The 14,589-nt window shown below is 42.9% G+C and overlaps 1 protein-coding gene across 2 annotated transcripts in view; it reads right to left on the minus strand.

Moving 5' to 3' along the window:
- The window catches only part of uvrag (UV radiation resistance associated gene), a 331,221-nt gene that overhangs the window by 166,520 nt on the left and 150,112 nt on the right, over positions 1 to 14,589 (minus strand). For both annotated transcript variants that reach the window (XM_078222567.1, XM_078222566.1), the window contains exon 11: positions 8,899 to 8,959. In XM_078222567.1, the coding sequence (XP_078078693.1) occupies positions 8,899 to 8,959 (61 nt within the window). The remainder of the gene's footprint in view (positions 1 to 8,898; positions 8,960 to 14,589) is intronic.

Raw genomic sequence — 14,589 nt, forward strand, 5'->3', positions numbered from 1 at the left:
TTTCATTCCTGAAATTAGCCCTTTTACAAATCTGGCTCTGGGCCGCAGATCACATTAAACTTGACAATTCTGTGGTCGCTGTCCCCCAGTATGATACGACTTCCATTTCCTGTAAGTTGTCTGGTTCATTTACGAATATTAAGTCAAGATGAGCACCGTCTCTCTCGTGGCTTCGGTTATGCATTGAGTCACAAGGCAGTCATGGATAACATTTACCAGTTCTGGTTCTAACCCACTTGGGTTTTCCAAATTTATGTTGAGTTTATTAAGGGGTCTCATTAAAATAACTTTGTTTCACACACCCTTCTAGTCTCATCATACACTCTTTTTCTTGCACTGACCCAGTGACCCGTAACATAACCCAACTTTTAGCTTGGATTTCTTCCATATTAAAGATTTCTAGCCAGAGGAGTTTTTTCCTGTGGCTCTCATGTCTTCCCACAGGTTAGCTCACAGAACACGTTTTGCTGTGTTATTTGCGAAATAAGAAGTGGAGGCCTGGGAACAGTTGGAACGGCAAGGGAAACACAGAGGAGCACATGAAGGTGGAACTGGCATTAGAACGTGCCTGTTAAGTGTGCAGACCCTCCATAATGCCTAACAGCACCAAGAGGTTGCTGTTAGATGCTTGGGAACAACTTCCCCTATGTTTGCTGGATTGAATTCAGCAGCTAAGCTGGAGAATATATTGTTTTAAAATCATATTTTACACTCATTCAACCTATCCTCATCCGATGGTTTAATTTAGTTGAGTCAGAGACAGCTTTCAAACTGGAATATGCTCCATGCTAATGATACAAAGCAGCAGCCCACTCAATTAATAACTGTGATGCAAACATGTCAGGTTTGTATCAAACATATATTTAGTATTAAATATGGACATGGTACATTTTACAAATCATTCAGTTTAAAGTTAAAGTTTAAAAATGTAAAATTTATTTATTAGTCACAAGTAGGCTTTACCTTAACACTGCAATGAAGTTACTGTGAAAATCCCTTAGTTGCCACACTCCGCGCCTATTCGGGTACACCAAGGGAGAATTGAGCATGGCCAATGCACCCTTACCAGCATGTCTTTCAGACTGAGAGGGGAAACCGGAGTACCTGGAGGAAACCCCCACAGACACAGGGAGAACGTGCAGACTCCACACAGACAGTGACCCAAACCGGGAATCAAACCCGGATCCCTGGCGCTGTGAGGCAGCAGTGCTAACCACTATGCCACCCTTATTGCAGAAAACATACTTTTATTCACCCCAAAGATTTTCTGAAGCTATTTATTTTTAAAAGATGCTACATGATAATTTTTGTATCACATTTTACAGCACAGAATCTCAGGAAGAAAAATTCAATCACGGAAATGTTTCCCTGTCACCCCACAGGCAAATCTCAGCAACCCTGAATTGCTGTTAAATGAAGATCGTACATTCAATTCTATGTCTCAGTTGCCCCCTTGTGTTGAAATGCTGATTAGAGAGAGCATGGACATTTTGTAAAAGTACTCTTTAATTTGTGAACAGAGAGAACATTCCATAAACCTAAAATTGCCCATTCACAATGTCATTGGAGTTGAACATCAAGGCACATGCAGGCAATGATCTACGTATTATATCTCTTGTACGAAAACAAATGTCCCTTCATTTCTGGGACTGAACTTGAATTCAGACTCTGCAATTAGGCAGCTCAATCAAGCCTGGTTGCATATCAGGGTGCAGCATTTCAGTCTTAATACTGAATACAACAGGCAACAACTTCGTACCTTAGCCATTTTTGCCCAAACAAAATGCTTAGGAGTGGTGGAGATGAGGGTTGCTGCTTGGCATGGAGATTCATTATCTAAACACGGCTAGTTGTTTCAAAAGTATTTCTTTCATGAGATATGGGAATGCTGGCTACTTGCTCAGATATTTCAGAGGGAAGTTAAGAGTTAGCCACATTGCTGTGGGTCTGGAGTCACATGCAGACCAGATCAGGTAAGGATGGCAGCTTTCTTCTCCTAAAGGGCATGTTGAACCAGATGATAATGCAGACAATCAATGATAGCTTCATGGTCACCATTACTGAGACTAGCTTTCAATTCCAGAGCCATAGAAGTCTTTTGTCTGACTTTTCCATGCCTCCTCCTCTGCTGTAACTATTTACACCTCCTCTGGACCCACTTTTGTTTCTATATTTGTATCATTACTACCTCCTGTTACCTTCCATCATCATCTCTTTAGTTATTTAAGCACTCCTGCCTCACACTCCATCACAGGCCTCCTTTGTGCTCCCTACACCTCTTTAGCTCTTTCCCCAGCTGTTTATAAGCTGTTCAACATTCAATTCTGATGAAAGGTCAACGGCCTGAGATGCCAATTCTCATTTCTCTCTCCAAAGATGCTGCCTGTCCTGTGAATTGCATTCCAGCATGTTCTATTTTTAATCATGCTGCATGATTCACCTTTGCTACCTCATCATGAGAATTCGGATGCTGACTTAGGAAGCAAAAGAGAAAGTGCTCTGATTTTCAACATTAATATTGAAGAAGCACACAATACATTTGTAAAAAGAATATCCTTTACCAGGCTGCTAACAAATCACATCCCTTTAAAGTAATTTGATGATGTCTATATTTGAAGGATATTTAAGTCATCAATCTTTTTCTGTCTGCACGATTCAAAACTTTCCCATGTCTTAATTAACTAAATTCAGAGTAATTTCAAATGAGGATTCTTGACCAATAGAACAAAACCAAACTCTGGTTCGTTGCCCATGGCCATGCCTTGATCAGAATCAACCTGCCTGGTTTGAATTTAAACCAATGTTTGGCAGTTAACTGTTCTCTGGTGCACTCTCCACATATCTACCAGAGTACACTTACAACCATTCTCGTCTCATAATTTAAAATTGTTCCCATTACAATTGGTACTCTTGCATTTGCTCTGATGATTGCAAAATGAAAAAGCTTCAACAGCATACCTCTTTTTTCAGCAGTACTCAAGCCCTGTACTAGGAAACAACTAGATTGCCAAATGTTAAAAATATCAAGGGATAAGGAAAAATGGTGTTGTGGTAACAACAGCCAAATTTCGCTCCAATTCCATTTTCACGTTTGCTGATGACACCACTGTAGAGGGCTGGATCTCAAATAACGATGAGACAGAGTTCAAGAAAGAGATAGAGAATCTGGTGAAATGATGTAACAACAATCTCTCTCACAATGTCAATAAAACTAAAGAGATAGTCATCGACTTCAGGAAACATAGAACATAGAACATTACAGCGCAGAACAGGCCCTTCGGCCCACGATGTTGCACCGACCAGTTAAAAAAAAAAAAAAAAAAAATGTGACCCTCCAACCTAAACCAATTTCTTTTCGTCCATGAACCTATCTACGGATCTCTTAAACGCCCCCAAACTAGGCGCATTTACTACTGATGCTGGCAGGGCATTCCAATCCCTCACCACCCTCTGGGTAAAGAACCTACCCCTGACATCGGTTCTATAACTACCCCCCCTCAATTTAAAGCCATGCCCCCTCGTGCTGGATTTCTCCATCAGAGGAAAAAGGCTATCACTATCCACCCTATCTAAACCTCTAATCATCTTATATGTTTCAATAAGATCCCCTCTTAGCCGCCGCCTTTCCAGCGAAAACAATCCCAAATCCCTCAGCCTCTCCTCATAGGATCTCCCCTCCATACCAGGCAACATCCTGGTAAACCTCCTCTGCACCCTCTCCAAAGCCTCCACATCCTTCCTGTAATGTGGGGACCAGAACTGCACACAGTACTCCAAGTGCGGCCGCACCAGAGTTGTGTACAGTTGCAACATAACGCTACGACTCCTAAATTCAATCCCCCTACCAATAAACGCCAAGACACCATATGCCTTCTTAACAACCTTATCTACTTGATTCCCAACTTTCAGGGATCTATGCACACATACACCTAGATCCCTCTGCTCCTCCACACTATTCAAAGTCCTCCCGTTAGCCCTATACTCAACACAACTGTTATTCCTACCAAAGTGAATTACCTCACACTTCTCCGCATTAAACTCCATCCGCCACCTCTCGGCCCAACTTTGCAACCTGTCTAAGTCTTCCTGCAGACTACGACACCCTTCCTCACTGTCTACCACACCACCGACTTTGGTGTCATCAGCAAATTTGCTAATCCACCCAACTATACCCTCATCCAGATCATTAATAAATATTACAAACAGCAGTGGCCCCAAAACAGATCCCTGAGGTACACCACTTGTAACCGCACTCCATGATGAATATTTACTATCAACCACCACCCTCTGTTTCCTATCCGCTAGCCAATTCCTGATCCAATTTCCTAGATCACCCCCAATCCCATACATCTGCATTTTCTGCAGAAGCCTACCATGGTGAACCTTATCAAACGCCTTACTAAAATCCATATATACCACGTCCACTGCCTTGCCCCCATCCACCTCCTTGGTCACTTTCTCAAAAAACTCAATAAGGTTAGTAAGGCACGACCTACCTGCCACAAAACCATGCTGACTATCACCTATCAATTCATTACTCTCCAAATAACTATAAATCCTATCCCTTATAATTTTTTCCAACATCTTGCCGACAACAGAAGTGAGACTCACCGGTCTATAATTCCCGGGGAAGTCTCTGTTCCCCTTCTTAAACAATGGGACAACATTCGCTAACCTCCAATCTTCTGGTACTATACCAGAGGCCAACGACGACCTGAAGATCAGAGCCAGAGGCTCTGCAATCACTTCTCTTGCCTCCCAGAGAATCCTTGGATAAATCCCATCCGGACCAGGGGATTTATCTATTTTCAGACCCTCCAGAATATCCTGCACATCCTCCTTATCAACTGTAATACTGTCTATTCTACTCCCTTGCAACCCAGTGTCCTCCTCAGCTATATTCATGTCCCCTTGCGTGAACACCGAAGAGAAATATTGGTTCAATGCTTCACCAATCTCCTCCGGTTCCACACATAACTTCCCTCTGCCATCTATAACTGGCCCTAAACTTGCCCTAACCAACCTTCTGTTCTTGACATACCTATAGAACGCCTTAGGATTCTCTTTAACCCTATCCACCAAAGTCTTCTCATGTCCCCTTTTAGCCCTTCTAAGCTCGCTCTTCAACTCCCTCTTAGCCAATCTAAAGCTTTCTAGTGCACTACCCGAGTGCTCACGTCTCATCCGAACATAAGCCTCCTTTTTCTTTTTAACCAACAACGAAACTTTTTTGGTGCACCACGGTTCCCTAGCCCTACCAATTCCTCCTTGCCTGACAGGGACATACCTATCACAGACTCGCAGTAGCTGCTCCTTGAAAAAACTCCACATGTCGGACGTTCCCAGTCCCTGTAATCTCCTAGTCCAACCTATGTTTCCTAATTCTCTCCTAATAGCCTCATAATTACCCTTCCCCCAGCTAAAACCACTGGCCCGAGTTTCATGCCTATCCCTTTCCATCACTAAGGTGAACGTAACCGAATTGTGGTCACTATCACCAAAATGCACACCAACTTCCAAGTCTAGCACCTGGTCTGGCTCATTTCCCAGCACCAGATCCAATATAGCCTCACCTCTAGTTGGCCTGTCTACATACTGAGTCAAAAAACCTTCCTGCACGCTTTGAACAAAAACTGACCCCTCTAACGAGCTAGAGCTATAACAATTCCAGTCAATATTAGTCAAGTTAAAATCCCCCATAACAATTGCCCGATTACTTTCACTCCTAAGCAGGATTGACTCCGCAATCCTTTCCTCAACCTCTCTAGAACTTTTAGGAGGTCTATAAAAGACTCCCAACAGGGTGACCTCTCCTCTCCTATTTCTAATCTCCGCCCATACTACCTCAACAGATAAGTCCTCATCAAACCTCCTCTCTGACACTGTGATACAATCTCTGACCAATAATGCTACCCCTCCCCCTCTTCTACCTCCTTCCCTACTTCGACTAAAACATTTGAACCCCGGGACCTGCAGCATCCATTCCTGCCCCTGCTCTATCCATGTCTCTGAAATAGCCACAACATCGAAGTCCCAGGTACTGATCCACGCTGCAAGTTCACCCACTTTATTGCGAATACTCCTGGCATTGAAGTATACACATTTCAAACCCTGCTCCACCCCACCTCTGCAATGCCGTGCATTGCAGTCCCCATCCATGCATCCCTCACTTTCAGCCCCACTACTCAGGATCCCTCCCCCCCCCCGAATCAGTTTAAACCTCCCTGCATTGCCTTACCAAATTTACCCCCCAGGATATTGGTCCCCTTCTGATTAAGGTGTAGACCATCCTTCTCATAGAGGTCACACCTTCCCCAGTACGAGCCCCAATTGCTTAAGTACCTGAACCCCTCCCTCCTGCACCATCCCCTCAGCCATGAATTCAAACCTTCCCTCTCCCTATTCCTCTCTAAACTATCCCGTGGTACAGGCAAGAGTCCAGAGATAACCACTCTGTCAGTCTTGGCCTTTAGTTTCCACCCCAACTCCATAAATCCCTGCCTAATATCCCCTTCCCCTATCCTCCCTATGTCGTGTGTCCCCACATGTACAATAACTTGTGGTTTATCTCCCTCCCCCCTAAGAGTCCTGAATACCCTGTCAGACACATCCCGGACCCCAGCCCCTGGTAGGCAACACACCAACCCTGAGTCCCTACCTTTAGTTCCGACCCTCCTATCTGTCCCCTTAATTGTGGAGTCCCCAATCACAAGGCCCAGTCTTTTACAGCCCCTAACCACCTGAGCTTTCTCACTCGGCTCACCCCCAGAGATCTGCTCTCTATGCTCAGTTGATTCCTCCTCAACTGTAGCCTCCAGCACCGAAAACCTATTATGGAGGGGAGCCGCCCCAGGGGATTGTCTTCCCGATTGCTTCTTACCCCTCCTCCTGGCATTGACCCAAGCCTCATTTCTAGGAGTTACTATTTCTCTATAACTCCTATCAACTTCCACCTCCGCCTCCCGAATTATGCGGAGTTCCTCTACCTCCCCCTCCAGCTCCTTTACACGCTCCTCCAGAAGCTGCAATCTAATGCACTTCTTACAACTAAAATCTCCTGAAACACTACTGGATTTCCTCACCACATACATCCCACAGGAGATGCAGCATACTGCCTGAACTGCCATCCCTGAAGCCATTACCAGCAAGAAAAAAAGAAAACAAAAAAAAAAACTTCCCCACACTTATAATTAGGTTAGAGGAGGATGGAAGGGTGGGATCCTCTACCAGTGTAGAGGATCGGGTATCTCCTCTGCACCAATTTATAGGGCTAGGGGCCCTATTAAATCCAAACAATTGATATTAAATCCAAACAACTGATATTAAACCCAAACAACTGATATTAAACCCAAACTGATATTAAGTCCAAACAACTGATGTTAAACCCAAACAACTGATATTAAATCCAAACTGATATTAAATCCAAACAATTGATATTAAATCCAAACAACTGATATTAAACCCAAACAACTGATATTAAACCAAAACAACTGATATTAAATCCAAACAACTGATATTAAACCCAAACTGATATTAAGTCCAAACAACTGATATTAAACCCAAACAACTGATATTAAATCCAAACTGATATTAAATTTTGGAGGACATGCCCATCTACATCAATGGTGATGAAGTGGAAATGGTCGAGAGCATCAAGTATCTAGGTGTCCAGATCACCAACAACCTGTTCTAGTCCCTCCATGCTGACGCTATAGTTAAAAAAGCACACCTACGCCTCTACTTTCTCAGGAGGCTAAGGAAATTTAGCATATCTGCTACGACTCTCACCAATTTTTAAAGATGCACCATAGAAAACATCCTTTCTGATTGTATCACAGCTTGGTATGGCTCCTGCTCTGCCCAAGACCGCAAGAAACTACAAAAGATCGTGAATGTAGCCCAGTCCATCATGCACATCAGCCTCCCATCCATTGACTCTGTCTACACTTCCCGCTGCCTTGGCAAAGCAGCCAGCATAATTAAGGACCCCACGCATCGTGGAGATCTCTCTTCCACCTTCTTACGTCAAGAAAAAGATACCAAAGTCTGAGGTCATGTACCAACCAACTCAAGAACAGTTTCTTCCCTGCTGCCAACAGACTTTTGAATGGACCTACCTCGTATTAAGTTGATCTTTCACTACACCCTAGTTATGATTGTAACGCTACACTCTGCACCCTCTCCTTTCCTTCTCCCCTATGTACTCGATGAACAGTAAGTTTTGTCTGTATAGCGCGAACGAAACAATACTTTTCACTGTATGTTAATACATGTGACAATAATAAATCAAATTAAATCAAAAGAAGAACAGTGATGATCCAATTGAATAATGGAGCAGACTTGAGGGGCCAAATGGCCTATTCCTGCTCCTACTTTGCTGTTCTGTTCCTATGAAATATTTCACTGTCACCTACAAATAGCTCTATTCATATTAGTGAAATGAAAAGAGCAGTTATAATGGAAATGTATCACTCTGGTAATCTCACTGCCAAACAGCATGTATAACTTGTTATGGTGCACCCAATACTGCAATTCTATTCCTACATAAGGTCATGGTACACATCAAAATACCAGTAAGAGTGATGCAACAGCATTGTAACAGATACATTTAAATAGAGGAAGGGTCCCAATGAATGTGTAACTGAACAGGGTGCCTTTGTTGCTTCCACTCAAAAGGGTTTTACGTACAAACACCATGCACCTAAACAGGTGAAGCGAGATCAAGAGAGTACTATATAAAATCTTGTATCTTTGATATATAGTCGTAAGCAAAAATATTTTAATTGGTATTTTCTTTCATTGGATAATATAAATCAGACTCTCATTTGTATGTAGGTTAGTCACTCTGGAGAAACAAGGTAACAAAGTCCTTTATAATAAAAACATTGATTTACATACCTTGAAAGTCTTCTGAATTTGGTAGTTTGACTCCACACATAAAATAATCCTTCTGATCATTCTGTAATGACAAAAATTGGGAACTTTACAAGAGTTGATATTTGACAATGCTGTGTACCTTGGTTTTAAGCTTCAAGTTGAAGCCAGCCACATATGTTAAACTTAAGGCCATCTAATGTCAGTTTATTATTACTGTAAAATTCAATGAAATAGTTGGACAGGTTTTAAACTGAATAGACTTCGAACATATAGAACCACATCAAAATACTGAATTCAGATATCCATCCCACAAAACTAAATTGGAATGTCAAACAATAATACTTTTCTGTACACAAAACACTAAAATTTATTAGTGTCACAAGTAGGCTTACATTAACATTGTAATGAAGTTACTGTGAAAATCCCCGAGTCGCCACTCTGGTGCCTGTTCAGCTACACTGAGGGAGAATTTAGCATGGTCAATGCACCTAACCAGCACGTCTTTGGACTGTGGGAGGAAACCAGAGCACCTGGAGGAAACCCACGCAAACACGGAGAGAACATGCAAACTCAGCACAGAAAGTGCCCAAGTTGGGAATCGAACCCTGAGTTACTGAGAGTTTTTTTTTCTCCTCCAGTGTAATACTTTGCAATGTTACCTTCTGCATTTTGGATCCCTTGCTTGCTTTCTGTTATGCAGTCATCACCACTACCACCCACCTTCCCCACACTGTCCTTTCTCTTTTTGAGGAAGAGACCACTCTCGCAAGTTCTAAACAAGTCAAACATCAGCAATTCGATTCAAAATTCTTTTCTATCTGAAAGCGAACATCACAGCTGCATAGCGGCACATATATTTGCAACTTCAACACACTGCAGCATAAACTGGTAGGATTCACTCTAATGTTCGCAACCCACCAGAGAATTTTCAGTTAGGATCATAGGAGCAAGAGGAGGCCATTTGGCCCTTCAAGTCTGGTCCACCATTCAAAAAGATCATGGCTGATCTGGTTGTCATCTCAGCTCCACTTTTCTGTTCCCCCCTATCCCACAAAAAAATTCTGGACTCCCTTGCCTGACCAAAATCTGTCTCACTTTGCTTTAAATACATTCAAAGACAAAGCTTTTTGTGCAAGAGAATTCAGCACATCAACTCCTTTGGGAGAAGGGGTTTCTCATCCATGTCTTAAAAGGATGACCTAGATTTAGTTTCCCCACAAAAGAAAACATTCTGTATCGACCCTATCGAGTCCCCTCAAGATCTTATATGTTTCAGTAAGATTACTTCTCATTTTTCTAAACTCCAATGGGTGTCAGTCAGACCTGTTCAACCTTGCTTCCAAAGACAACCCCTTCATCCCAGAAATGATTCCGGTGAAGCTTCTCTGAGCTGTTTCTAACACAATGATATATTTTTTCAAAAAAGGATACCAAAGCTGCACACACTACTCCAGATGTGGTCCCACCAAGATCATGTACAGCTGCAGTAAAACATTCCTACTTGTATATTCCATTCCCCTTGCAATAAACAACAACATTCCATTTGCCTTCCTAATCACTTCCTAACTTTATATGACTCACCTAACAGGGCACCTAGATCACTCTGTGCTACCGGGTTCTACAATCTTCATTTATATAATATATTGCTTTTCTATTCTTCCTGCTGAAGTGAACAAGTTCACAATTCACCCACATTATAATGCATCTGCCAAACTGTCGCCCATTCACTTAACCTGTCTACATCCCTTTGTAGACTCTCTACCTCCTTTTGATGAGTAGCTGTTCCCTTAGTTGAAGGGTCAGTCACGAGGGGATGTAGGTTCAAGGTGAGGGGCAGGAGGTTTAGGTGGGATGTGAGGTAAAACGTTTTTTAAACCCAGAGGGTGGTGAGGGTCTGGAATGTGCTGCCTGGGAGGGTGGTAGAGACGGGTTGCCTCACATCCTTTAAAAAGTATCCGGATGAACACTTGGCACATCATAACATTCAGGGCTATGGGCCAAGTGCTGGCAGATGGGGTTAGGTGGGAGTTCAGGTGTTTCTAATGTGTCAATGTGGACTCGATGGGCCAAAGGCCCTCTTTTGCACTGTATGGTTCTATGATTCTATGACAACTTGCTTTCCTACCTACCTTTGTACCCTCAGCAAATTTAGCTGCCATACAACCACTGCTTTCATCCAAGTCATTGATATAAATTCTAAGTAACTGAGGATCCAGCAGTGATTCCTGTGGAACTCCACTTATCACAGCTTGCCAATCCAATAAAGATCCATTGATCCCTACTCCCTGTTAGTAAATGTTTATCCATGTTAATAGGTTACCCCCTACACCTCGTGTTCTTATCTTGTGTAGTAACCCTTGATGTGGTACCTTCTCAGATGTCTTTTGGAAATCCAAGTACATCACAATGGCCAGTTCCCCTGTTCATTCACCTCGATTGTTATTTTGTCGAAAACTAACAAATTAAAGGCAAAGTCGTCATAGTCCCAGATAACCATAGGCTTCTCTCCCCTAGGAGAGCGCTAACTGGTGGTGATTTAACCTGAAAATCACCACACCTCAGGCAAGGTTGAGAAGGCGGGGCCCTCATGAATCTCAGCCAGTGTGGGAATTGAACCAGTGCTGTTGGCATCGCTCTGACTAGCCATCCAGCTAATGGAGCTCACCGACATCTGACATAAACAGACAACTATTATACTGGAGCGTCTCTAACCGAAAGCAGTGAAAAAGACGGAGTTAAGATTTCCTTTTGAGCAGCATGCAATTCACATGTGGTGTCCGCAGAAAGTCACTGGACCCGACAATACAGAAGCTGCTCATTTGGTCCACTGCGCTTCTGGAATTTGAAAGTGCTATTCAATTAGTGCCACTACCCCACTATTTTCCATATGAAAGTATTGCCCTTGTGCATGGAAACAGCTTGCACCATCGTTTCAGGCATTGCACGTCAGATCTAACGTGGTGGAAAAAAGTTAATCATCCCTGCCCCCATTCACATCTTAAACCTGTGTCCTCTAGTTAACGGCTGTCATGTAGTGGAAAGAATGCAGTATTATTTAAGTCTATCAAAACCCTTTATGATTTTGAACTCCTCTATTAAATCTCCTCTTAATCTCCTCGCTCAAAGGAGAAGCTCATCTAATCTCTCCACATAACAGAAGTCCTTCATCTCTGCTCCATTCTGGTAAATCTTCACTGCTCCCGCTCCAAGGCCATGACATCCTTCCTAAAGGCATTTGGAATTGAACACAATGTTGCAGCTGAGGATTAACCAATGGATTTTAAATGTTTTACATTCCTTCCTTACTTGTGCATTCTGTGCTTTATGTACCAAGCCAGGGGTCCTGAATATTGTTTGAAAACAAGAATAGCCTCATCACATTTTCCTGCCATCTTCAGAGATTTGTGGATGTACACCCCCAGGTCTTTAGCCCTACAAGCCTCCCGATGCCTGGGATCCTCCCATTCCAGCCTCTCAAACACCCTGATTTTAAATTGCTATACCTTCAGCTGGCAAGGCCATGAGTCCTGGAATTTCCTACTTAAACACCTCTGCCTCTTTTCTCTCCTTTAATACAGTCCTCAAGTCACTTTTTTGGCCTGGCCCCAATATCCCCCTGGTGTGACTCATTGTTAAATTGCATTTTATAATACTGTCGAAAAGCATCTTGGGGCATTTTACTATGTTAAAAGTGCAACGCAAGTTTTAGATTGGAGACTTGGGCACAGAAATGGCAGACGGAATTTAATCTGGGCAAGTGCGAGGTGATGCATTTTGGGAATCAAATTTATGTCTGAATTATAATGCAAATGGCAGAACCCTTAAGAACATAAACATAGAGAGGGATCTGGGTGTGCGGGTCCACAGTTCCCTAAAAGTGACAACTAAGGTGGCCAAAGATGATCATGCTTGCCTTCATCAGCCAGGGCATTGAGTACAAGAGTTGGAAAATCATGTTGCAGCTATATAAAATCTTGGTTAGACTGCATTTGGAGTAGTGTGTGCAGTTCTGGTCAGCACACTACCAGAAGGACATGGAAACTTTGGAGAGTCTGAAGAAGGTTCACCAGGATGTTGCCTGGTCTCGAGGGTGTTGGCTATGAGGAGAGGTTGAATGAACTAGGATTGTTTTCACTGGAAAGATGGAGGCTGAGGGGAGACCTGATAGAGATCTACAAAATTATGAGAGGTATAGACAGGGTGGATAGTCAGATGATTTTTCCCCACGGTGGAAATGTCAATTACAAGGGGGCACAGGTTCAAGGTGAGAGGGGGAAAGTTTAAGGGAGATGCACAGGGAAGTTTTTCTCGCAGAGCGGTGGGTGCCTTGAACACGGTGTCAGAGGAGGTGATAGAAGCAGGCACATAAGCAACATTTAAGTGGCATCTGGATGGGTACATAAATAGGAAGGAAATAGAGGGATACGGGCCGAGTAAGAGCAGAAGGTTTTTTTTAAGTTTAGTTAGGGCATCATGATCCGCACAGGCTTGGAGGGCCGAAGGACCTGTTCCTGTGCTGTACTGTTCTTTCTTCTATCGTTGTACTATTTGGTATGGACAAACTAGAGGACACAGCCTCAAAATAAAGGGGGGTCGGTTTAAGACAGAGTTGAGGAGGAACAACTTCTCCCAGAGGGTGGTGAATCTCTGGAATTCTCTGCCCACTGAAGTGGTGGAGGCTACCTCGCTGAATATGTTTAAAGCGCGGATGGATGGATTCCTGATCGGTAAGGGAATTAAGGGTTATGGGGATCAGGCGGGTAAGTGGTACTGATCCACGTCAGATCAGCCATGATCTTATTGAATGGCGGGGCAGGCTCGAGGGGCTAGATGGCCTACTCCTGCTCCTATTTCTTATGTTCTTATGTTCTTATGTATGCATTGCCTCTTTTTTATTCTTCCTGAAAAAATTGTATCCCTTTATATTTAACTGCATTGTTTCATCTTTCTCTCCACCCTAGCTATGACTGTAATGCTACATTCTGCACTCTCTCGTTTCCTTCTCTCTGAACGGTATGTTTTGTCTGTATAGTGCGCAAGAAACAATACTTTTCACTGTATGTTAATACATGTGACGATAATAAACCAAATCAAGACTGTAAATCAAATCTTTCCTCAGCTTGCCCATTTCACCAATCTAAATTCTGCCGAAGTTTATTACCCTCCTCGCAGAGTACTATATCTCCAAGTTTAATTCATTTGCTCATTTCATCTCATTTACTTAAATGTACAGGTGAACTTTGATTCACAGATTTTGGGACCACCAGGTTTGTGAAGAGCTTAGGATCTAAATACTTGAAACTTCACAGCACCCTGACAGAACAATAACAAGCTATCCTCTATTTTTGCAGTTACATTAACCCGATCCATTAAGGCATGACATGCTATATGTAAAAAATCCCACTGATAGGTTTATTCTTCCAACAGGTTGGGCGTTCAATCATTAATAATTCCCTGGAGTACTGAGGATCTGCCTGCTCATATTACCCAGTCAACGAGAGAGAGGTGGCCTGGTTCTGACCTTTCATTGTTAGGCCCATTGTCTTGGGAGCCAGCACAATCACAAGGAAACAGCTTAGCTCCTCTCTGTCCCCTTCTAAACTAGACAGTCACTAGTTGGCAATTATGCAATCACATAAGAAAAGATGATTTTCAGAAGTCATTTTGAGATGCTCCAGCAGTTGTCTAAAACTATAGTTTTGTTGTGAAAAT

This window comes from Mustelus asterias, chromosome 10 (genome assembly GCF_964213995.1).
Source record: "Mustelus asterias chromosome 10, sMusAst1.hap1.1, whole genome shotgun sequence".
In the NCBI taxonomy this organism is placed as follows: domain Eukaryota; kingdom Metazoa; phylum Chordata; class Chondrichthyes; order Carcharhiniformes; family Triakidae; genus Mustelus; species Mustelus asterias.